The sequence below is a fragment of the Schistocerca cancellata genome, chromosome 1 (genome assembly GCF_023864275.1).
Source record: "Schistocerca cancellata isolate TAMUIC-IGC-003103 chromosome 1, iqSchCanc2.1, whole genome shotgun sequence".
NCBI classification, from domain to species: domain Eukaryota; kingdom Metazoa; phylum Arthropoda; class Insecta; order Orthoptera; family Acrididae; genus Schistocerca; species Schistocerca cancellata.
The window spans coordinates 522,165,960-522,192,805 of record NC_064626.1 but is presented as its reverse complement, the minus strand read 5'-3'; the positions used below and the strand labels follow the sequence as shown (position 1 = coordinate 522,192,805).

The 26,846-nt window shown below is 41.6% G+C and overlaps 1 protein-coding gene across 1 annotated transcript in view; it reads left to right on the top strand.

Moving 5' to 3' along the window:
* Window positions 1-19,407, top strand: part of LOC126187869 (uncharacterized) — a 1,070,755-nt gene extending 1,051,348 nt beyond the window's left edge. Inside the window, exon 6 of the mRNA XM_049929241.1 lies at window positions 14,653-19,407. Within this exon, the coding sequence (XP_049785198.1) occupies window positions 14,653-15,324 (672 nt within the window). The 3' untranslated portion in view covers window positions 15,325-19,407. The remainder of the gene's footprint in view (window positions 1-14,652) is intronic.
* The last annotated feature ends 7,439 nt before the right edge of the window (window positions 19,408-26,846 follow it).

Sequence of the window (26,846 nt, the reverse complement as noted above, 5' to 3'; positions counted from 1 at the left end):
ACTGCTGTTTGTGTATGAGAGATCGGTTGGAAACTTTCTTCATGTCAGCACGTTGTAGATGTCGCCACCTGCGCCAACCTTGAGTGAATGCTCTGAAATCTAATCATTTGCATATCGCAGCATCTTCTTCCTGTCGGTTAAATTTCGCGTCTGTAGCACGTCATCTTCGTGGTGTAGCAATTTTAATGGCCAGTAATGTAGATGAAAGATTCCATTCTTAGATCGTGTGCAGTTTGTCCCTCTTGTTAGATCTCTCCGTGAATGAAGCATAGAGTCACTTTTCCTGTCGTCACATCTAAAAATCTGAAATAAATCAACAGAGATACCTTCGAAGTTGATGGACTAAAGAATCAACTCACTGTACATTATTATTTGAAGATATATTGGCAAAGGTGCGTTTTGGCTAGTTGTGCGTCCTCCAGGGAGTAGACATTTTATGTAACTATAGCTGAAGTTTGTAAACGGCACTAGTGTTGCGGTCTATCAAAACTCCGGTTCGGTAATTTTGGTACCCTACACAAGTGACATAGTAAATGATAGGATTACCGGGAGTAATGACAGCGTTGGCAGGGAAAGAAATACAAATTAAACTGGGAGCTGACGATTTCCCTTTTTTTTGCATATAATAAGAACCGCTTATCTTTCAGTGTTAGTCCATTGTGTATTTTACATCAGTGCATAATATAAATTGCTTTTTATAAGTTATAAAAATTAGTTGATCGTGTAAATTCTGCGCTTCTGTACGGTCAAATCAATTATTTTTGATGTAAGTAGAGTTTACATGCACAAACATAAAAATTATGTGTAATTATCGTTGTTGTTTTGTAGTCAATGCAACGTTCTTTATCAGGATCAAAGGCCAGAGTTTCCTGTTATTATTGATAAACGCAAAAGTTATTTATGAATAACAGAAACGGTTTATATAAGTTCGACCAAGTATTGATGTATTTTTGTCTTGCGACTTTTTTTTACTTTACTTTTTCGTTGAGGATATTGTTTTCTGATGTTATTGTTTTGTTTATTTTTACTACAACATCCCTCTGTTTAACATTATAGATCAACAGTTTTCGAATAAAACCTTAATTAAACACTGTCACATTCCGTTTTGCTATTAACACAGTTTGAAACTTCCTGGCAGATTAAAACTGTGTGCCGGACCGAGACTCGAACTCGGGACCTTTCTTCCAGGAGTGCTAGTTCTGCAAGGTTCGCAGGAAAGCTTCTGTGAAGTTTGGAAGGTAGGAGACGAGGTAATGGCGGAATTAAAGCTGTGAGGACGTGGCGTGAGTCGTGCTTGGGTAGCTCATTTGGTAGAGCACTTGCCCGCGAAAGTCAAAGGTCCCGAGTTCGAGTCTCGGTCCGGCACACAGTTTTAATCAGCCAGGAAGTTTCAATATATAGCTAACGGGCATTTCAAAGTGAAGCCTCATGACTAGCCGCTCCCTGATCGGTTAACACCATTCGATATTAACAATGTCGAAAACGTTATTGTTATTATTTAAATCCCTTTGACAAATATTCGAAAGGCGTTCTGACAGTTTAAACTCTGTAATACATTATTGAGAAACAAATTTTGGTATATTTTCTACGGCAGCTCCGCCTCTGCAACCTGCGAGTGGTAACGGCTAGTAAAATTTTATTTCACTTATTTAAGCCCTTTACGAATAATAAGTAAGCCCTTCCGTCATCAAATTGAAATAACATTTTTGGACCACAGACTACTTAAGCGTGTACACTGTTTCTCATTTGCCTTTCAGCATCAAGTACCCGTTTCCATGCAGCCCTTAGGGTGTGGCCGCTGTCCCGATTAAAGTAGTTACATATTCTGATTTTATCGTATTCTTTCAATTCTAGTAGGTCGATGCATGGGATAATATTTCTGTTCCATCATGCACAATCGTATGTTTGTTAACGAGGCTACGTTCAGCAACAGCAGGTTTGTCGAAATCTCAACATTTGGTGTGGCCTCAGTGCTCTGTGTGTGCTGAAATCGTTCGTATTGACAGACCAATGTAACTGCTTCCAACTTCGACAGAAATTTTACAAATTCCAGGAACACCGAGACCATGGCTGAATTTGGCTGGACGCAGCATCTCTCTTTCTTGGGTGGTCGGAAAATGGACTGATTGCCGCACCTACCCGAGATTGCCTAATTTAGCTCGAAGGGAAGGAAAGGGTGCGATTGACTGACGAACTTCTGATTATTACCATCTCTTTTTTTATTTTTTATTGTAACGAAAGATATAGTTAATATCTTGTTCACTATACAGAATACGTTTCTTAGATACCTAATCTCGGAATTCAGGTCTTCCTTGCCCAAACTACCTCTATGTATCAGAATGTTTAAAACTGCTTTTTTTGCTGGATGATGAAAGCTTTGCATATTGTGATATAGCTCACTGTGTGTTAGATTCTGCAAACAGAGTGGCCTAGCCGCCCATCTGATTGTCGTTCAAGTAGAACATCTAAAAATGGTAACTTTCCTTCTCTCTCCAGCTCAGTGGTGATCTCGATATTAGGGTGCATACTATTCGTATGATCAAGGAAGATGTAAAGAACTTCGATTCCATGCGGCCAGATAATAAAGGTTTTGTCATCATAGCGAAAGAAGCAAGATGGACGAAGAGAAGCTGAATTTACCGCTTATTCTCCGAAATTCTTCATAAAGAAATTACCAATTGTCGAACACAATGGAGAAACCATGGCTATTCCGCAATCATGGATGGATTTAAAGCTGTTGGGTGCTAAACAGCATGGCCGTCAGCAATAACGTTTTTATATAGATAAGGCTTACCGGCGAATGAACTTCTTCAGTGCGAATGCACTCACATTGCTCAAACTCTTATGGCAATCGGTATATTGACTGCCGCGAGTAATGAGTATAGTGGACAGGGGCACTACGAATATAGTGTGTGGACAGTAAGTTGGAAATGTGGGTTTCACGGGGAGCGTGCCAGAGATAAGTCCGTGCAGTCGCACTATCATCTGTCTCCTCCATGGCTCAGTCGGACAGAGCATCTGCCATGTAAGCAGGAAAGCCCGGGTTCGAGTCCCGGTTGGGTCACACACTTTCAACTGTCCCTATTGATGTTTATCAACGCCTGTAAGCAGCTAATGGTCTGGATTTCATTGTAATTTCATTCAAGGAATACTGTTGTTAAAAGGAAGAGCAAAGGCCATGTAAGGATAGCAAACAGAAAATGTTACATACAATTTCCATTAGATCTAGTCATACCGTTGTCACGTGTTAAAATAATTAATAAAATAAAACAGTGGAAGTCAGTAAGAAGACTGGTTGATCTTGGAGTTAAAAGGATAAGCCAGCCACTAAAACACACATCGAAATCTGCGTCCAATTGAACTGGGCAGTGATCCAAACGCCACACAAAATGTCAACAACGCCTTACTACTGTTTTGATATCGCCGAAAATGGAGGGTAAGTCCTTCGATAGACCAATGGCTTCCCTCCTATCAACATACCACACACAGGACGTTAGAACATGATGCACCGTGAGTGAGACGCCGCAAACACTGTATCCGGTGGCTCTTCTCGCCGCAAGAGGTAATCATGCGTCATTGGGCACTGGCCGATACGAAGGCGAGTGAGGACCACTTCACACCTTCGTGGAGTTCGAAAGGAAATGCGCCATGGTCGAATAGTCTGTTTGACCGACTGCAGTATGTTGTTGGTCGCTTCCAGCCACTGTCTTTGCCACTCAGCCAACACTCTCTTTGACAACCACGACACAGCAGCCTGTAAGGGAACGTGAAGTTGACATGTCATAAAATTTGCTACTATACACAAAGTAGGTGGTCACCAAACTACGGTGTAACAATTTGATAATCTTGGGATGAAAGTCGTCTGCTAATAACGTTAACGCATATTGTACAGCGACTTTCAAAAGAGACCGCTTCCAAACTGACCATTATTTCATCTGGATTGATTCTGATTTGTTTAATTACGTCCGAGAACATTTGAGCGTTTTTAATCTGGTGTTCTCAGCGACCAACAACTGGGTTAAGTCATTTGCTTAGATACTTTGGTAGCCCGTAAGTTGGAGAATCAGTAGCAAAAATGATTGGTCACAACGGAACGCCTCCTATGTACATCTTAGACAAACCACACAGCCATGGCGACCTGGGAAATTGCGTTCGGAGATTCCTTAACACATTTTCTGGTACGTCCGAATTTTTCAGCAGCCGTCGTGGTTTACTTTACAATTTAAGCCAACAAATTCCAAAGAACTGACAAACTAGGCGCTCTTGGTCTCCCTCTACGAGTTTTACCCTCCACGCTGCCCTCCAATACTAAATTGGTGATCCCTTGATGCCTCAGAACATGTCCTACCAACCGATCCCTACTTCTAGTCAAGTTGTGCCACAAACTTCTCTTCTCCCCAATCCTATTCAATACTTCCTCATTAGTTATGTGATCTACCCATCTAATCTTCAGCACTCTTCTGTAGCACCACATTTCGAAAGCTTCTATTCTCTTCTTGTCCAAACTATTTATCGTCTATGTTTCAGTTCCATACATGGCTACACTCCATACAAATACTTTCAGAAACGACTTCCTGACACTTAAATCTATACTCGATGTTAACAAATTTCTCTTCTTCAGAAACACTTGCCTTGCCATTGCCAGTCTACATTTTATATCCTCTCTACTTCGACCATCATCAGTTATTTTGCTCCCCAAATAGCAAAACTCCTTTACTACTTTAAGTGTCTCATTTCCTAATCTAATTCCCTCAGCATCACCCGACTTAATTCGACTACATTCCATTATCCTCGTTTTGCTTTTGTTGATGTTCATCTTATATCCTCCTTTCAAGACACCTTCCATTCCGTTCAACTGCTCTTACAAGTCCTTTGCTGTCTCTGACAGAATTACAATGTCATCGGCGAACCTCAAAGTTTTTATTTCTTCTCCATGGATTTTAATACCTACTCCGAACTTTTCTTTTGTTTCCGTTATTGCTTGCTCAATATACAGATTGAATAACATCAGGAAGAGGCTACAACCCTGTCTCACTCCCTTCCCAACCACTGCTTTCATTTCATGCCCCTCGACTCTTATAACTGCCATCTGGTTTCTGTACAAATTGTAAATAGACTTTCGCTCCGTGTATTTTACCCCTGCCACCTTGAGAATTTGAAAGAGAGTACTCCAATCAACATTGTCAAAAGCTTTCTCTAAGTCTACAAATGCTAGAAACGTAGGTTTGCCTTTCCTTTAACTTTCTTCTAAGATAAGTCGTAAGGTCAGTATTGCCTCACGTGTTCCTATATTTCTACGGAATCCAAACTGATCTTCCCCGAGGTCGGCTTCTACCAGTTTTTCCATTCGTCTGTAAAGAATTCGTGTTAGTATTTTGCAGCTGTGACTTATTAAACTGATAGTACGGTATTTTTCACATCTGTCAACACCTGCTTACTAAGGATTGGAATTATTATATTCTTCTTGAAGTTTGAGGGTATTTCACCTGTATCATACATCTTGCTCACCAGATGGTAGAGTTTTGTCAGGACTGGCTCTCCCATGGCCGTCAGTAGTTCTAATGGAATGTTGTGATTCTTGAGTTTCTCCCAGCGTATTTGATAATCAAAATATCCACGGGTATACTGCCGGTCTACAGTGTCCAACGGACACAATATTTCGGCGATCATACATGTCGCCATCATCAGGTGAACTGACGGACTGAGCTCCTGTGAACGTGCCGGCACGGAAATCCGTACGCTATGGCTGCTCAGAGGGAACTGGATTCGGTCGCGGCGGCGGCCGATTTAAATGCCATCCGCCCGCGGCGCGGTCCCTCGCCGCCATGGTCGCCCGGTGGAACAGATTGCGACGGCGTCTGAGATGACGTCGGAGTGATGGCTCTGTCCGCCGTGGTCGTCACAACTATACGCTTGCTTGATTTACTCTTGATTAACCCAATCGCTGGTTCCCAAGCCTTGCTAAGATTATAGCCACAGTCAGGGTTTATGAGGTCGTCACTCGCTGCGGCTCACATCGTTACCGTCGCTCGCGCACGCCAACGCCACTAGCCCAACGCCATGGCTGGACGGAAAGGGAAGCAGTTTGCAGCCGCACTGGAAATCCTCATCCATGCGATGGGGAACAACAGCGGCCGCCAACGGCAGCCAAAGCGCAAGCGCACTCAGCAGAAGAGCAAGATTCAGCAGTGCTACAAGTGCCAGCAGCTGGGCCATACTGCGCGTGACTGCAGGAACGTCGTCGCGTGCTTGAAGTGCGCTGCGGCTCACGACACGCACAGTTGCACGAAGCCTCGTAGGGTGGCCAGCAGCTGCGCGAACTGTAGCGGGCCACACGCCGCCAACTCGCGTAGCTGCAGCTACCTCAGGGAGCCACGTCGTCAGCCCGCCGTACCACGCGCTGCGGCGGTGTCAAGCGCCACGACGGCCGCCCTGCCCCCCCGCTTCGGCGAGGGGTGCGAGCCGCGCCGTCACGAAGCAGAAGCCGCCACTGATGACGCCATGGCCGGCCTCCGAGCCGCCTTTGCGGCAGAATGGGCCGCGCTCAAAGAAGAAGTTGTCGCAGTTCATCGTCAGCTCCAGCAGCTGCGCGAGGAGCTGCGGGTTCTGAACAAGATGATGATTCCCGCCCCCTCGCCCGCCTCCCCTGCGGTGTGCCCGGTGGGGGTGGACGCTGTCACGCAGACGGACCTACCGTCGCAGAAGGACGTGGACACTCAAACGGACGTCGCCCCGGAACCTGTAGCAATACAGGAGACCGGGGAGACGCCCACGGACGTGGCACCGTCCTCTCCTTCCCCAACTCCAGGCGGGGCAACACAGAATGGGAAGCAAGAAGAGGATGGCAATCTTCGCACGGACATCATACCCTTCCCGGACAGCACGAAAATGCCAAACGTGCTGAAGAAGATTGCCACCTTGGTACGGGATGGGCGCTTCAACGCCCAAAAGAACCCGTACCTCTTCGCCCAGGCGGAAGGGGTACGGAAGCCGTCGCTCCCGCACAGGCCGTTTGAGATACGTGGCGGGCATCGGGCAATTCTGCTCGAGTTCGTCACAAAGAAAGATCGACGCGAACCCGGTCTTCACGCCGCGCGACTGGGAATACATCCTAGACGACGCAGTCGTGCGGCTGAGGAACGAGGTTCGCGACGGCACGAGGAAGCTGTCTGCAGACAGCGCTGCAGAACGTCTCTCACGAGACAAAGAAGACCTAAAACATCGAAGTCCACTAGTATGCCTGCATGCTAGTAGCCAGGACAGGATAGACACCGGACAACGAGAGGACACACCACACAGTGAGGCCACATCACCATCGCATCACCAGGAACAGGAGGAACGACTGTAATAGGTCTAAACTCCTACACCTCGGGCCAAGGCCAAGGCCCGTTTGTAAAGCGTCAGCGACCGAATCCAGTTCCCTCTGAGCAGTCATGGTGTACGGATCTCCGTGCCGGCACGTTCACAGGAGCTCAGTCCGTCAGTTCACCTGATGATGGCGACATGTATGATCGCCGAAATATTGTGCCCGTTGGACACTGTAGACCGGCAGTACACCCGTGGATATTTTGATTAATGGAATGTTGTCTACTCCCGGGGCCTTGTTTCGACTCAGATCTTTCAGTGGTCTGTCATACTCTTCACGCAGTATCGTATCTCCCATTTCATCTTCTTCTACATCCTCTTCCATTTCCATAATATTGTCCTCAAGTACATCACCCTTGTATTGACCCTCTACATACTCCTTCCACCTTTCTGCTTTCCCTTCTTTGCTTAGAACTAGGTTTCCATCTGAGCTTTTGATATTCATACAAGTGGTTCTCTTTTCTCCAAAGGCCTCTTTAATTTTCCTGTAGGCAGTATCTATCTTACCCCTAATGAGATAAGCCTCTACATCCTTACATTTGTCCTCTAGCCATCCCTGCTTAGCCATTTTGCACTTTCTATCGATCTCATTTTTGAGATGTTTGTATTCCGTTTTGCCTGATTCATTTACTGCATTTTTATATTTTCTCCTTTCATCAATTAAATTCAATATTTCTTCTGTTACCCAAGGATTTCTACTAGCCCCTCGTCTTTTTACCTACTTGATCCTCTGCTGCCATCACTACTTCATCCCTCAAAGCTACCCATTCTTCTTCTACTGTATTTCTTTCCCCCATTCCTGTCAGTTGCTCCTTTATGCTCTCCCTGAAACTCTGTACAACCTCTGGTTTAGTCAGTTTATCCAGGTCCCATCTCCTCAGATTCCCACCTTTTTGCAGTTTCGTCAGTTTTAATCTACAGTTCATAACCAATAGATTGTGGTCAGAGTCCACTCTGCCCCTGGAAATGTCTTAAAATTTAAAACCTGGTTCCTAAATCTCTGTCTTACTATTATATAATCTATCTGATACGTTCTAGTATCTCCAGGATTCTTCCATGTATACGTATCTGTTGAGAGGCCAGACAAACGTGTGGTTCCTGAAGAGGGGCAGCAGCCTTTTCAGTAGTTGCAGGGGCAACAGTCTGGATGATTGATCTGGCCTTGTAACACTAACCAAAACGGCCTTGCTGGTACTGGGAACGGCTGAAAGCAAGGGGAAACTACAGCCGTAATTTTTCCCGAGGGCATGCAGCTTTCTTAAATATTAAGTTGTATTACTTTTATTATAAAGCGACAATATTGTAACAGTCTTGATGTGACAATTATTTACAAACCTATTTACAAATCTAACATTTTAAGACAAATTTGTGAGCTTTCGTTTAGTTTAATTACATTTGCTTTCATTTTCCGGAAAATTACACACTGTTTCGTCACTATCCGTTTTCGGCACTCTGCCACAGGTACACAATAACATGAAGTAGAATCCCTTGCTAGTCTCTGGTCTGCGTATAAAATTACAGTTTACAGAAAATTTTATGGTTTAACATAATGGAAACAATGTACTGTTGCATAAATTCGTATAAACATTATTCTCTGATTGTGATAATTAACCTTCCGTCTACAACGTACGGGTAATGAACCGAGAGCCACAAATATACGCATATTCTTCATTGTTTCCTGGAACATTGAACATTGTAGAACATATTCTGGTATTTCACGTTGCTGACAGAAGGTTAATTAAAGAATGAAACAAAATCACCAAGTTATCTACTAAAAGTATCAATTGTCTCCAAATTAACACCCAAAATCTGAAATGGCACGTCATGGGATCAAGAACTATGACCGTATTGCGTTCACCATTAAAAACTGTTATCGAGTAATATATTATTAGGTTGGTGCACGCGTTCGTAGCGTTTCCCATAAGTTTAATAAACACAACAGATACACATATCAAAGGCTTGAGTCATCAATAATATATTCTCCTTCACTATTTACAACAATCTGCCAACGCTGAGGTAACTTTTCGATTCCGTGACTGTGGAAATCAAGTGGTTTTGAGGCGAAGAACTCGTCGAGCCACGTTCTGGGCACATTTTCATTCCGAAAGGAAGTTCCTAAGATTGTTCAAGAGAGGGCGGAGAAGGTGAAAATCTGAGGGCGAAAGATCAGGTGAATAAGGTGGGTGAAGAATCACTTCCCACCGCAACGCCTGCATAGTTTTTCTTTAAAAAAAAAAAAAAAAAAGTCAGCAGGAATGGTTGCACCTCGGGGAAGCAATTCGTAATACACCACACCTTCGCTGTTCCATCAGATGCCCAACTCTATCTTTTGTGGATAAGGGCAGATCATAGTACGGGGAGTTGCTGCTTTGTTTGAGGTCGACCATTCCTTTCTATTCCTTATGTTAGCATAAAGACGCCGTTACGCGTCACCAGTAACGATACACGGTAGGAATGGTTGGTACTCTTCATGAACCAACTCATGATCAGCAAGCAGAGATTCACATATATTCACCGGCTGTTTTTTGTGATTTTGACTTACAGCATGTGATATCCATACACCCGATTTTTGAACGTTCCCAATTGCATGCAAATGTCGTACAATGGTGGAATGATCACAGTTCATCACATTTGCTAATTCTCGAGTACACTGACGTGGATCACTTTGGATTAATGCGTTTAAATGATTTTCATCAACCCCGAAGGTCTTCCTGAACGTGGAGATTCACTAATGTCAAAATGATCCTCTTTAAAACGAGAAAACCATTTTCTTGCCGTTCTCTGTCCAATAACATTATTCCTGTACACGGCGCAAATATTTCCGGTTGCCTTTGCTGCTGTCACCGCTCCACTGAACTCAAACAGAAGAACATGTTGGAGATGTTCCGATTTCTCCACTTGTAATTCCATTTTCTAGCTTCCACAGCTCCACTCAGTGTCTCCAAATGACAAACTGATAGTACGTTAACTAGAAAAGCAACAGTGAACTGCAAATAAAAAATGCCAGTCGCTAAATAAACCCATAGCAACGGGAATACCAACACACAAAACAAAAACGCTACAAACTCGAACCTCCAGTAGGCAAACAGATAATTAAATGGAAGGACTGGACGGACTGGGGTTCACATCATTCACCATTGTGTATTAAAATAATTATTTCACGATTAATAACTAAAATCATATAGTGTAACAGGATTACAAACATCACTGTCGAGTTTTAAAATTTAAGAAATTACACACTTTAATTGAGTGACTAATAAGGTAATAGTTGAAGGCAAAAGCTCTGTCTGACATAATTTCATAATTTCAGACTCAAAATTTCCACCTTTACGAACCACAACTCAGAAAATACTTTAACAAATGAGCAAATAATTAATATTTCGAAACAGATGACTCTTTTAAGACAACACTGAAGAATAACTCACCTCAAAGGTTAAAAACTTAAAAACTTAATAACTATACTGGAAGACAGAGTAACTTAGAGGAAAAGGAAATTCTTAAAGAACACCTCCAACTGCATCTAGATAGTAAAAAATAAACAGGCGCACAAATTTATCGAGCTGCCTTCACGCAGACAGAGCAATGAGCAGTTAAGTGATTAATAAAAGAACGAGTGTGAACAGATTGATATAACTGCCTTCAGACAGACAGCAAAAATTCTATTAAGATAAACAATAGAAATCACTTAAGTGATTCAATAAGTGACCATGCATGCATAGCGGCTCAAGAACGCCATTTAAAAATGACGAGAAGCAATAATTAGTAGTCAGGACCTGCTTGTAGCAAAAGGTAAATATATAGATAAATAAATAAAAGGTGAGAAAAGGTCACCCCCCATGAAAACATTTCAATAACAAACAGCTGAACAATTAAATACAGTAAGCTGTAACTACATTTGAGACAGGGAATAAATTTCTTTTACTCTTCAGCTCACAAATGGCTAGCGAACGAAAACATAAGAAACCTTCAGAGCATAGTAACACTTAACAGTTTTATTTCCTTTTGCCTTTTACATCCCATGAACCATAAATACGACTGTTAGTTATTATTATCAACAGGCTATATTTTCACAAGACTGGACGACATTTCAACATGACACGTGCTATTCACGTAAAACTGACCAACATGTGGCCATCCTAACGGGGCTCGACACTATGTCCAACAAGAGCACTTGACTCAACTCAGCCCCAAACACCAAAATGTGCACGATTGTAAAACATTGTTCAAACAGTAATTTACATAACTTGAGTGAATGCAGCCCAAGGGTAGCCGGCGGGACTGCATTCCGTGAAGCCGATATACAGAGGAGACGCTAACAGCCACAATATCATTAGCACGCACTGAGACCAGGTCCCTGGCAGTCAAAGCGTGCCACCACAGTAGAAAACTGGACCAGATTAAGGGAGCATCTAAATTCAACTGTCATTCTCACTTAATACAATCCTGTGACCACAGTACTTGTTCAGGTAAACGGACACTTCAGATGATCCTCTTCAAAAGTCGGTCTAAGGCAGTGATGATGATGTGTGGTTTGTGGGGCGCCCAACTGCGCCGTTATCAGCGCCCGTACAAATTCCCAAACCGGCCGGGAATCAAACCCGGGACCCCGTGATCCAGAGGCAGCAACGCTAGCCACTAGACGTCTAAGGCAGTGGCGGATACATTTGGGGGGCGCGCGGGGCGGTAATGATCTGGCACGTAAATTGAATCAGTGCTTAACTGAACTACCGTTCTTTGAAGAAGACTCACTTTTTTGTGATTAAAAAGAGACTAATGGGAGAGATTCTTCAATACAAGCGAACGAGCATAAACGCCCTTAATGATCGTGATTCTGTTATGCAAGCGTAGTCTGTTTGTCCTAGAGCTGACTATCCTACTTTGCACACGCTGTACAAAATATTTGCTTGTCTACCTGCAGCTATTGCTACAGTAGAAAGAAGTTTTTCAACACTGCGGTGTACAAAGACATGGCTGAAGTCGAATATGAAGGAGGATCCAGTTAATGGCTTAGCTCTGTTGAACACTCACCCTGACATTGATTGTCCTACTGTTAACGTAATTAACCAATTTGCCTGAAAAAATAGGCGCATAGGATTCATCATTTAAGGAAGACAACCACAATTGTAACTGTTTTATACCATAAGATGGTATTGTCTTTTATATGTTTATAATCAGTTTGAAAAAAAAACTTTCTTAAACTTTGTACGTGACTTGGTTATTTTTTATTACGGTAAAACTAAAGGTAACTCAAGATGTGGTTCAAATGGCTCTGAGCACTATGGGACTTAACTTCTGAGGTCATCAGTCCCCTAGAACTTAGAACTACTTAAACCTAAATAACCTAAGGACATCACACACATCCATGCCCGAGGCAGGATTCGAACCTGCGACCGTAGCGGTCGCGCGGTTCCGGACTGAAGCGCCTAGAACCGCACGGCCACACCGGCTGGCAGAAGATGAAGAGACAGGGAAAGTATATGAAGATATTAAACGGGTAATTCAATAAGTAAAGGGATATGAAAATTTAGCGATCATGAGGGATTGGAAACGATCGAAGAGGCAAGAATAGAACGAAGGGTTAAAGGAGAATGCGGGTTGGCAGCAGTAATGTGAGAGAAGAAAGAGTATTTGAGTTGTGCAATATACTTCAGATGGTAATAGTGAAGAATTTATGTAAGATTAACAAGAAGAAGAGGTATACTTGGAGAAAAGCTAGAGACACGGTAAGATTCCGTCTGGATTACGTCATGGTCAGAGACAGATTCCGATATCAGCTATCATAAGGCGTACGCAGGAGCAGATATAGACTCAGGCCAAAATTCAGTAATTGTGAGGAGCAGGCTAAAGTTTAAGAGAAACATTAGGAAAAAATCATTGCGGGAAGAAGTGGGATACTCAAAAACTAAGGAATGCTGCTTGGCCACCCCAGCTGGCTAACTCAAGATGTCTTTAGAGCCCCCTCCTTGAGGTTTTTCTGTATCTGCCACTGGTCTAAGGCTAAACATGGTCGCACTTAAAACAATGTACAGGATTACCAAATCATCGAATCCATTGCTGAATGTGGGAAAACTGAATTGCAATAACAAGTGTCTCCGGTTGCTGCACGTTACCCTACAGCCTTTCAAGGCAGCGCCACAAGGTATTCAGTTGCGCAACATGACCCAAATCAGCAATTTATACATGTATCACCAGCGGCGCAGTGGGCCCAAAATGGTGGCCATTGGCAAGTTGGCTGTACTTTCCCTATACAGAGCTTTAGCACTGGGTGGCGAGGAACGGCAGCGGATCACATGGGCAGTTGGTGTTTTGAAATCAGACTGGAGGGTGCCATGGAGTGATTGATAGTCCTTTAAAAGTTCTGTTTATTCACTAGTTGTGGGCACGGGTTTTACCAAAAGACAGAACATTTGGCCGCACAGGATTAGTCGAGCGGTCTAGGGTGCTGCAGTCATGGACTGTGCGGCTGGTCCCAGCGGAGGTTCAAGTCCTCCCTCGGGTTTGGGTGTGTGTATTTGTCCTTAGGATAATTTAGGTTAAGTAGTGTGTAAGCTTAGGAACTGACGACCTTAGCAGTTAAGTCCCATAAGATTTCACACACATTTAAACATCTGAACAGAACATTGATGTGGTAATTTGCAGTTGGGTCTTCTCAGTGGAAGTCACTTTGTGGAAGGAACATTACGATCCGATAAATTTCTGATTTGAGTCGTGTTGTGGGATTTAATACCTTATATTACATGTATCACTAGTGGCGCAGTGGGCCCAAAATGGCGGCCATTGGCACGTTGGCCGTACTTACCCTATACAGAGCTTTAGCGCTGGGCAGCAAGGAACGGCAGCGGGTCACACGGGCAGTTGGTGTTTTGATATCGGTGGAGCCGCACTGGGTAAAACTCTGCAGAGGGAAGGTACGGCCAACTTTCCAATGGCTGCCATTTTGGTCCCACTGATACATGTATCACCAGTGGCGCAGTGGGCCGAAAATGGCGGCCACTGGCAAGCTGGCCGTACTTTCCCTATACAGAGCTTTACCCAGCGCGGCTCCACCACACTCCCTGGTGCCATAAATTCCGAGCCGCGAGAAGTGACGTACGCCAGGCGCGCGGGGCGGGAATTTAAAGAGGAAGCCTGCCACGGCTCACGAACTTATTCACCAATCTAATACAAACTGGCAAAGGCTGTTACATTTCATAACACAGTATCTGTAGCAAGAGCTTCACGTGTTATACGGATAAAGCGCATGTGCTCTGTATAGATACAAATTAATCATAGCATATCTTTCAGCAGGCTTCGATCGAGAAGCCGGCCAACATCCCCGTGGTGCTGGCGTCGCCGTGCGTGCTGTACCAGACGCGCACGGGCGGCTACCAGGAGGAGCTGTCGCTGCCCCTCGGCATGGTGGTGAACGCCGTCTTCAAGAACCAGTCGTGGCTGTACGTGCAGACGCCGCACGGCGAGGAGGGCTACGTGGGCTACGGCGCGTGCCTGCCGCTGGGCATCCTGCCGCCGCCGCAGCGCTCCAAGCCGCAGCCCTGCTGGGAGACGCACGCCGACATCTTCCCGCGACCGCTCGGCAACCGCACCGACAGCGAGAAGCTGCGCGACGGCACGCGCTCCGAGTGCGGCGCCGCCTCCGGCGCGGCGGCGTCGGCGGCGGGCGCGGCGGCCGGCCGCTGCTACCGCGCGCGCGACGCCGTGTCCGCGTGCGGCGAGCGCAGCGTCGACCGGCTGTACCTGCGCGCCGCCGCCAGCGCCAAGTGCCGCGCCGTCGGCACGCGCCACACGCTGCTCGTCATCCGCTCCGACTACAGCAGCCGCGGCCGCAACACGCTTTCCGTCGCCAAGGGCGACGTCGTCGCGCTCGTCAGCGGCCACCTCAAGGACTGGTTCTGGGTGCGCAGTCGCGACGGCAGCGAGGGCTTCATCCCGTCCGTCGTGGCCGGCCACGGCTTTCTCTGACAGCGGGGGCGGGAGAAAGCTGCACAGGCCTCGCTACATTAGCAGACAACTCGTATACGATAACTCAGGTTCTATCGGCGCCACCGATTAATAGCGTGATTTTGGGTGTACGGCCGAGTAGTAGATTCCGTACGTATGCACGATATCTGGAGCGACCCGGCAGTAGCGTTCGGATCCTGCGGACTGTGTTCGGAGTACGAGCTAGACGAACACCGACCGGGCTTCCTTTTAATATACTGGACCGTTTCCGATTGAGGTGCACTCACCGGTGAGGATACGTGGCATCTTTTTCGGCTTAGGGTAAGAGTTAAATTGGTTCTGTTGGCTCACCATCTGTTTTCGACTGGCAATTGATTTATTGGTCTTTTTTCATTTCTTCTAGATTAATTTGTGGAGTGCCATGTCCCGGCATTTGCTTTCCGACCGAGGGAAAAAGGACAGATACATCATTTTGGACAGCTGGCTTTGCTCTGTTTAGTTACGTTCATTAGATGATATTCTGAATTTCTTTGTGATAATGCTATAATTCCTCTAGCTTGCAGCTCTTCTGATTCTCCTCTCCCTTTTAGTCACACCCGTTCGAGATCCTATTGTTTCTATGGTGGTGGTCTCGGGTGTGAATATTAGAACTGAGGGAAATTCAGCACCGTCAGTTGTCGCTATAATACGTCCTGTACGAGCCCCTCATTCTCTACCTGAGTAGTCCATAAATTGCATTAAGTTTCTCTATCCTCTCTTTGAGTTGGGGAGCACTAATTACTACTGACACCAGTGAACTGTCTGTGCAATATCATTTTTGGTGCATCGCTATTTATAGCTGAGTGCAATCCCTAGTGTCAGCTACACTCTTTGAAGTTTGTTTTTTGAGGTCATACTGCTATTCTGTGAAATGCGCATTCTCTCAGGCTTTACTAGTTCTGGTGGATGAGATGGCCAAGGAGATCTTAATAAATGGAGCACCAGGCCCTGAGCCTTGTTTAAACTGAAGCCTTTGTCCCAGTTTTTTAGGTTGGTCGGTTCATTTAAAAGAGGGGGGGGAAAGGACCAAACTATGAGGTCATCGGTCCCTTGTTCCTAATCAAACAATGCCACAAGTGTGAGAATAAACCAGACGAGACATATAACATAAAACGGAAAGAAAGGAAAAACCACAAGAACGAAGGAAAGGTAGCGAACACTAAAAGGAACAGGTTTTCTGACATTTTTATTCTGACATATATTGTGTATAAATATGTAGTAAACTAATCATCTGGTACACCTGAAAGCACACCATTAATTTTGTCTAGGGCTCTCTGTGACTGTAACTTCTAGGTTAGACATTCTTTTAATTAGTTATATGCCATCTCGAGCTGCAAACATTATATTTTTCAGTCTGTGTCCAACATGTTTTGGAGTGAGAACTACATTTCCAAGGACTAGATTAATGTCTGTGGGGGTTACATATCCTGCACATAGTCGTCTTCATTCGGTCACACAATATAAAAATATGGAAATTTGACATCAATGCATCACAACATTTTGTGACCAAATGATTGTGATTAGGTGAAGCAGATGTAAAATCCAAAAACACCAATGTCTTCAAAATGTAGTAATACCTCCAAACTGTGTTGGACTTGAACAGAAAAGTTTAATGTGAGTGAAGGCAGTATATTACTAGCAAAAAATAAATCTTGAACCTACAGTAGATTTATGTTGAGAACTGCTGTAACTTGACATCTTTGTAACCATAATTGTAAGAACATCAATGATTATTCTGCAAGAAGTGTCACAAAGTAAACTCCCCACAACTGTTAAAACTGCAGGCAATACAGCGTCAAATGTAAGTGCCCACTTGTGAGGGGTTCAGGTCAAGGCCATCAATGTGCCTATTGGCAGTTTCTGTTTATCTACAGTTCTAATAGCTGAAGATGGTAACTCCAACTCTTCCTTGTGCCAGTTGTAATGGTAGGTCTCTAAAAAAGATTTCATATACACAGATTACAGTGTCAACGTCAATTTAGAGTTAGTTCTGTCTAGCATATGGGCTGGATGTCATGAGCATGCAGCTAGTGTATTGATAGTGCAGCCACTTTTTTGAAGGACTAAACATGGACACAATCAAGAATACAGTGACAAACAGCTTGTGGAACAGTCACTGCTGACCATTACAGATAACTGTTGCTTTAAAACTACAAGTCTCAATAGCTATTTTCTGCATATATCCTATCTGGGAACTGAAATAAATTTCAACAGCAGATGCAGTCTGCTCAATGAAGGCACCATAGTGATACCTGCCCATTTACACTGTTCTTACTCCTAAGAATTTCAATGCTTTCTGACATCCTAAAAGATTGCTGTGTGGCAAACAATCATATAATTTTTAGTGACAAAATGTTGCAGATTTTTATGACAAACAATAAAAAATTATCCTACAGTATGATAAGTGTCTCAGTCCTGTGGCTAAATATATTGACAAGTAGCACAATAAATGCTGTACCTGTTCCCAAACATGTTTCCAGCCAACCATGTTTTCTTTCTGATTATGCCTCTAGGGAGACACTTTGTGGGTAACCTTACTTTATGTCAGCATTACTTCTTTATTTGCATATTTTTGTGTCATACGGTACTCACTTTAGTGCTGCACAATATTTCTGAAAAGAAATGACCACTGTCACATGGGGAAACAGAAGACACATCACCAAAATCCAGAGCTTTACATTCGTCGCATGAAACTAAGTTCTTCTACTACAGTATTCACTCTCACATTTGCTCATCAAATGACATTCATGGCATTGCTAATGTACTATAGTCTCAAGAGATTGAACTGCCTATCCACTAACATCATGACAACTGAGACTGGCACATGAGTTTCACCTCAAAGACTATTGACCAATGTACATTGCTGCAGTGTGATGCTGGTCAGGTGTAAATCTTTGGTTGTATCTTTATTTTTGTACCTTCATTGTAATAAGTCACTTACATGTTGTATGCAGGTTATAATAATTATGTTTCGGCTTATTGTTGCCTACTCACATGTCAAGTTACTCCACATTAGGAAGTCAGCATGTATGAGAAGAAATATAAATGATACAGACTGTCAAAAATTGTATGGTTGTTTAGATTTTCCTGATATTACCAACTGAACAACAATAACTAAGAATCCAGTATACTGCTACTTTCTGTGGCCTGCAAAAAATTTGGGTATCAGTCCTAGTCATCATAATGTCCCACTATTATGCCCTCAGACAGTCTCATAGTCTGCTTGTAATCCTGACAGTAGACACCTGTAAGAGCCTCTCTCACAGCATCTAATAAAAACCACTTGGTCTATCATTGAACAGCTGTACAAGAAAATAGAGTTTTCAGGGACCTATATACTGCCAGCAATAAATTGAAATAGTACTACTTTTAAAAGGACACAATCTTAAACAGCATGTAACAATTTTTTTAACCCACAGTGTCCAACATTTTCAGCCAGGTTTGACCTTCATGAACTTGTGGAATGAGAAGTTGGACACAGCGACCACACAATCACTGTTTGACAGCACCAGCCCCCCACCCCACTCAAATGCTCAGCTACGTGCATGAAATGAGTCTGGAAGGCTGCCTCCTGATACCCAGTAGCTGTTCCTTAAAATACTCTGTAGTTATTAGTCAGAACTGACATATACTCCAGGAAAGGCTTTTGCTAGTTCACATGCCTGCTTTTTTTTCTATAGACTGTACCAGACTGAGTCTTACAAAACTGCAAGTTGTCTTACCATGTGTCTTCGTTTAGAACGGCTGTGACTTTTTTTTATATGTATTTGAAAAAATACTGAAAAAGTATGTTGTTTCTTCCAGACTGAAAGAAAGCAAACATTTTTTATATCATTCAACATATTTATTACTGTGTACCAAAACTGAACTGTGATGTGTTTAGAAGTGAAACTTTATTAAACTGCTAAAGGAGTACCAGTCTTCACAGAACCTGATGCAGAACTTTCTTGCTTCCCCAGTCCTCAGTAATGAATTATCAGAAATCACCTTTGTAGGAAAAAAATACAGTGTGTTCCTTTTACAATGAATGTGAAGTGAAATTAGTAGTGTACATTTATAAAGAACACGAAGTCTGAAGTAATCAACACCAAACAAACTGTTTGCAATCATCCTACTAAATAAGAGATCAAAGTAGTTTTAATGGCAGTCTGCAGAGAATTGGATAGGCAGTGGCTATTTCATGTGGAGAAACAATTGGGAATGTATGTAAAAATAATTACTCCTTCACCTATGTTGGACATCCATAGCTTCTATGTTGGCCTCTGGAAAAGAAAACTCTGCAGCTTATAATCACAATACAACTGCTCTGACTAATTCTTGCTCTTCAACAATAATCCACTACATTTTACAGTAACAAATTTCATGTCACAGAGGGAGCCCCACAGAACTTCTGCAGGCATGCAAAAACACCCTTCAGGCAATTACAAGCAACTCATATTCAAAAGTAGGTTCACTACTTTATAAAATAATTCTTTTATGGAGGGAAAAAGAGTGTATTCTAAACTTAAGTTGAGCTTCATTTGGCTGCATGGCCTATTGCTGTATATTTGAACCCATTATATGTACACAGTGATGAACAGCAAAACGGACTAAAGGACTACTGCTCTGGAAATCAAAAAATTGGAAAACCTTATCAATAAAAGTGTCTGTGAAATGTAACATTTAAACATGCCTATCACACACAAGATGCATGGTATATTTCCATAATAAACATATTTTAATATAGAATCTTATTCATGCAAATTGAGATTTGATTTTCTGAATAAAGTCTGGAATTGAATGTTAAATTTTTCTGTGATGTGAAAAAAATGTTTAGCACTACGCACTAAGTTTAGATGCTGTCAAAATTTGTTAAGTGGTTTACCTTAAGGGTTATGTATGTACAAAAAGACACAGACATTTATGTATAGTATTTATATTCAACAATGTAGACCAGTGTAAAAAATGAGTATGTGCATCTATTATCAAAAATGGTGCTGTGAGTATTGCACTTAACATTAGAAATAAAAGAACAATACAAATAGAAAAGACAAACATATGAGCTTGTGATTTATTCTTAAAATTTATTGAATGCAGCTGAGATAAGATTTATTTTGTATATTCCAAAGTTGGAAAAGTGTTCTCAGAATGTGATGGACATGAATTAGTGGCACGCTAAATGGATCTCAATAAGCTATCCAAACCACGTTAGTCACTAGTAATAGTTTTTTTTTTAATATCCAAATATGTGTACAGGTAAAACTGGTGTGTCAATGAAATAAAAAGATTTGTTACTTCACATTCACTCACTGATTAAACTGCTGTCAACCACTTATATGTGTTTCCTTCCTGTTCCACTTTCCAACACATTCAAAATAACAGTATTTTTATACTTATAATAAGTGTTTCACTTTAAAATTACCCACAGTTAAAGGTTAAATGATAACAAAAATTGTTGGTTCTTGAACTGTTCATCAAGACTTTCACTAGCAATTTCACAACTATAAAAATCTCTGCCTAAATTTTTCATTAATACCACAACAAATGGCAAGAAAATATTTTAGATTACAAGAGGCAACACCCATCAGGGTTCTTGTCAAAACAGTACATTGCAGAAGTCCATGAACTGTAACAAATGATGATATTCTGAAAGTCTCTAAGACATGGAATGAATCAACAAATGCATAATAAATTATGCAGCATTTGATAAAGCAGAGCATAAGACAGGAGGAACAAATTCAAAGCCGAAAAGACAGAACACTAGCAAAGAAGAAAATCAAAAGAATCAGAAAATAAGTAACTTAAACTGAAAGCAAGGGAAAGGTGAAAAGACTAGAATGATAGCAAGTAAGTAGCAGGAATCACTTAAACGAGACATTTCAAGCACTTTTTTGAGAAATCTGCTCACTGGAATTACAAAATGACCTCTAGTTAACAGTTACAGTAAAATGAGACTGAACTATATTTTCCGCTATAAAATCAGGCCCAACAACAGATTGTAGCCATGTGTATGTGAATCATGCTTGTGTGAGAGCATGTGTGCTTTCTGCTTCTGGATGAGGACTTTTTCACCTAAAAGCTAGAAGTTTAGTAGTCTTTTCAATGGGTCTGACTCAATGCCTCCATTTATGTGGTGAGTAACAGTCTATCCTTTTCATATTATTGTTTTGCTATAGTATATCACACACAGCAATTAAGCAGTCAGTTCTATATGGGAGTTCTGTTAGCCCACAAAAATTCAGACTTTAAAAGCTCGCACAAAAACTGATTTATAATGGCACTATAAGACTCCTTTCTTTATTTTTTGGTACAAAGACAATGAAAGAAAAATATGGTGTGGAAAATTCTGTAGAATGTAAATAATTTAGGAGTAAAGGTAACAACTCATCAATTTATTCACATCTTCATACTAACCAACTAACAATGGAGCATATAGGATTCTTGGGTTTATGGATTTTGTGAAGCATTCAGAAGGTGGATGTGCATAAGGGTAGTTGGGGTGAACTAAAGAAAACATTTGTCTATATAAACTGTTTTATTGTTTTTAAAAACATTTGTCTTTACACTTTTGCATGCTTTCTAAACAATTATGGAACATTTTTCCTCTCTGATCTTGGTGCCTGAAAAAGATATTAAAACTCATTGACCATACACATTCTGTTCGCCATCAAAGAACAAAAAGAAATCATTCTGTGGTAAATCAGGCGAATATTGGCAATGAGACAATAATCTGATGTTTTATTAAGTTAAATAATCAATTTTTAATGTGCCGTGAGATCACTGGCACTTTCATATGCAGCATTTTTGGTTGCTCTTCCTGATTTCATCGATGATTTGTGGCAAACAAATGGTTTTATACAACTCATCATTAACTGCCCTTTGCCTCTCTAACACAATGATTGTGATTTGTACAGTACAACCAAAGAAATACGAGGTTTGTTCAAAAGATTCTGGAACATTCAGAATTTCGCACCAACGGTGTGTTCAAGCGAAATGCGGATAGCACCCCTGCTCACATCTGTGTTTTAAGTGTAATTGCTGGAAATTTTGTTCTTGTATATCTGTTAGTGATTGTTCAGTGCAGTACTAAGTAGAATGTTGTGTCACGCAGTTTGCAAACTTCAAGATGGCAGAGTTAAAGGAGCAACTCTTCTGCATTGAATTTTACCAGAAACTCAAGAAAAACGTTATAGAGACACAGCAAATGATACAGGAAGCCTACAGTGATGAGTGTTTAAGCCATACTTAGTATTATGAATGGTTCACACAGTTTCCAGATGGAAGTTAAGGATGACCCTTGTTCATGACACCATTTGTTGGTCTACTGACAACGCTCATGTCAGGAACATCAATGAAAGTGTGCCTGCCAACACCTTGGAATGCATCGTATTGCTGCCAAGTTCATCCCACGGCCCATGAGTCAAGGACAGAAAGACCTTCGCCTCACAATCTGTGAAGAGCTTTTGGATCATGCAAATGAGAAAGAGATGTTCCTCAATAGAATTATAAGTAGTGATGAGATGTGAGTTTATGGTTATGATGTTGACACCAAGGTTGAATCTTCACAATGGGTCAGGAAAGGTTCTCAAAGACCAAAAAAAATCTTGTTAGGTCAGGTCAAATGTTAAAGCCATGTTGATAGTTTCTTTGACTTTGAAGGCTTAGTTCATCATGAATTTGTGCCACAGTGACAAACTGTTAATCGATAGTCCTAAAGGGATGTGTTGCGATGCCCGCAAGAAAATGCCAGAAGGAAACAGCCTGAAATGTGGCGCGGCAATTCATGGCTCTAGCATCACGATAATGGGACCACACATTCATCCCTGTTGGTGTGTGACTATTGCACAAAAAATAAAATCACTTTTCTGCCTCATCCTCGTCACTCTTCCTCTGTACTCACCAGATCTGGCCCCTCCACACTTTCTTTTATTTTCAAAGTCGAGAACCCCATTGAAATGACGAAGATTTGCAAAGATAAACGAGAGAAAAGAAAATTTGCGGATGGCACTTCGCACAATCCAGCAAGAGGCTTACCGAGACTGCTTCCTGAAGTGGAAATGGCATTGGGAGCAGTGTGTCAATTGTGGAGGAGAGTATTTAAAAGGAGATCTTGCACAATAAGTAAAAATTAAGCATAGAAAAATCTTGTGAAAGAAGTTCCATAATTTTTTGAACAAACTTCTTAGGTGACCTCATTGTGAACAATTCACTTTTGTTTGTTCCGGACACCCGAACAGCATATTCACATGAATATGCTTGCATTTGTCTCCTGCTCCAACGCTGAACACAGATTTCGCGAATCCTCAGTAAAATGTTTTGGACACTTTCTTACACCATTCGACAGAAGCTTGTTTTTGAGATTTGGTTGAACTGTACTGAATCTATTGTGAACATATTTTTTTTATATAGTTACATATTCACGTAATACCGAATGTACTGCCAACTTCAATATGCCTAAGGATGATTCTATCTCACAGTAAGCCACCTGCCAATTTCCTTCAATTACATTGCACACAGCATCAATGTTTTTCAGCACAACAACTGATTTTGGTCAACCTTCATGAAATTCATCACTGATAAATGCACAAACACGCTAAAATTCTGCAAATCAATTATTAACAGTCTTTCCTAAAAATTATTGATTACTGAACAATGAAGAGAGTAATTCAAGAAGTTGTTGTTGAGTTAGGCCTTTACAAAAATCGTAAAAGATCATCCAATGAATATGTTGAGCCAAGATTCCCATTTTTACAGAACAATGTTCTTTTAAACACTCATCATAAATAAACAGCTCAGTCAATTTCTGCCACTGTTTTAGCTACAACAAATGATAAATTTTAAAACAATTTTGAAAAATGAAGAAACTGCAGGACAGTTGCTTAATCCACAATCTTTTATTGTGTACACACAACTGGTTCCGGAACATTCAGCCTAGTTGTAAGATTTCCATCTCTATTCTTCTGGCAATTGACCCGCTATTATAACCTACTTGAAAACTTCGAAATTGGAGCTCCCAGTTGATGCTCACCTTCAACTCTTGAACTGAATGGAACTACTGTAACGTAAGTCTAACTATAATGGAAGTAGGGGGAAAACAAGTCTAGTCAGGTACCAAAAGTCATCAAATAGTAAATTCAAATTTTTGCACATGCCACTGTATACCTGAAGCAGTAAGCAGGTTATTGAACAGTGTCACAAAAGAAAGAAAGTCCATTACATAGCACAGAATCTTCTCAACTATACCTTCCATTATACACAAAGCAAGGGAGAGATAGATTGCTACTTACTGTAAAGATAACACATTAAGTTGTAGACAGGCACAATCAAAAGACACTTACACATAAACATTTTGGCATGGCCTTCATTGCAAAAAGAAACACATACAGAAACAGGATGCTTTTTGATGTGAGCTGCTGGAGTCGGCAGTCACACGCGTGTGAGGCAAGCTTTCTTGTGTGAATGAATGGTATGTGTTTCTCCTTCTTTTTCTGACAAAGGTGTGGCCAAAGGCTTAGGTGTAAGTGCCTGTCTACTTCTTCATGTGTTATCTTCAGGGTAAGTTACACTCTATCTTTTCCTTGCATTGTTGATATTCCAACCTGAACCTTCCACCATAATTAATGACTAAGTCTACACTTTAGAATTTTTGCAATGTCTCAATCCAGTATTACTTTTGTTGTTTTTCCAAAATTAACTGTCTTGAATTTATTCACAAAATACAACATATGACACTTCTATGGTATCTTAGACACATTCCAGTAACTTCATTCCACTGATCATGATTTAGTTCCAACATCTGTGTACTGAACCGCTATCATGTATTCCATTACAGCCAGGTTGTTGCTCCCTCCGATCACTTCTCTGGCACAGCGTCCACTTAACATTTCTTTACTATCCCATTTCTTCCATTGGACAGAAATTTCAGTTCCTACTTTGGACTGTTTCACTACTTTTTAACTTTCTTGTAAACAGGAACCCAGTCATTGCACATAACTCAAAGTTGGGAGATTGATAGATTGTAATAGATATGCGCCATAATCATACATGAATCCTGGAATGAGCAACATAATCGATGCATATAGTACGGTCTGGAAGGAACTGGAGGAACAGAGCCAACTATGGGTGTTAAAATAAACAATGGACACAGTGAACAGGATTTCAGCATAGAATTAAGAATTTGGGTTGGAACTGTGTTGATTTGTGGGAAGAGACCAAACAGCGAGGTCATCGGTCTCATAGGATTAGGAAGGAAGTCGGCCAAGTCCTGTCAAAGGAACCATCCAGGTATTTACCTGAAGCGATTTAGGGAAATCACGGAAAACCTAAATCAGGATGGCCAGAACCATTGTCCGTAGAATTAAGAAAATTGTATGTAACATACAAGGTGAACAAAAAGATACAAAGACAACACCAGCATGTTGTATGGTATGGGAAACTGATTGTTTTACAAGAGCTCGGGAGCATTCAAGTTTGGAAATGGTAATAATATGTCTTCAAATTGTGTTTGGTAGTCTAATTCATTATGCAGTTTGCTAGCCAATAGTGCAAGTTTGGTTCACAGCACTCCTGTATGTGTGCTGCATCTTGCAATAGGATAGATGTATGGTGTACCAGACAATGCTATAACATCACTGATAGCATTATGACATGTACCAGTACACAACTAACCAAATGATGGATTTGCTGCTTGCTTATAGAAATGTTGGGGGCATTGGAAGGGCTGCTGCATGATTGTTTGTGGAATTATTTCCCAACAGAAATAAGCTGCATCATTCCACATTCGCAAAAGTGAGAGAAGTTGCAGTACATGCAGTATTTTCCATCTTTATTTTTCCAAAGTTTTCATGTGCATTTACAGTAAAGTTAATTTTTTGTAGTTATTACTTATTCCTATATGTACAGTGCGACAAGTGTATGTGTCTTATTAGTTCTGCACATGAGTAAGGAATTGAAATAATGTATAATGAGATAAAAGAAAATATTTAGTTAGTTAAGGAAAATAAAAATTTAATTACGATGAAGGAATGGAATTCAGTAGTAGGAAAACGAAGAGAAGGAAAACAGAAGGAGAACATAGTCTGGGGGAAATAATTGAATGGGGAAGCTGCTTGGTAGAATTCATCTGAAACATTTGAAAGTTGAAATAGTGAAGGCAGTAGAGAAACAATTAAACAAAAAGGCAACTCCTTGGATAATACACACAGTACTAAATTTTTGAGTAGGTAACATTCCTTCAGAACCATTAAGAACATTGAGAGAACTGACAGTGACAAAATTGTGCCACATGGTATGCAAGGTGTATGAGACAAGCGAAATGCCTTCCAAATTCAAGAAAAACATAATAATAACAATACTAAAGAAAGCACATGCTGACAGGTGCGCTTACTATTGAATCACGAGTTTAATAAGTCATGGCTGCAAAATACCAGCACAAATTATCTTTTGAGTAATGGAACAAATGGTAGAAACCTATCTGGAGGAAGATCAATTTGGGTCTGCAGAAATTTCAGGTCGTATAAGACAAA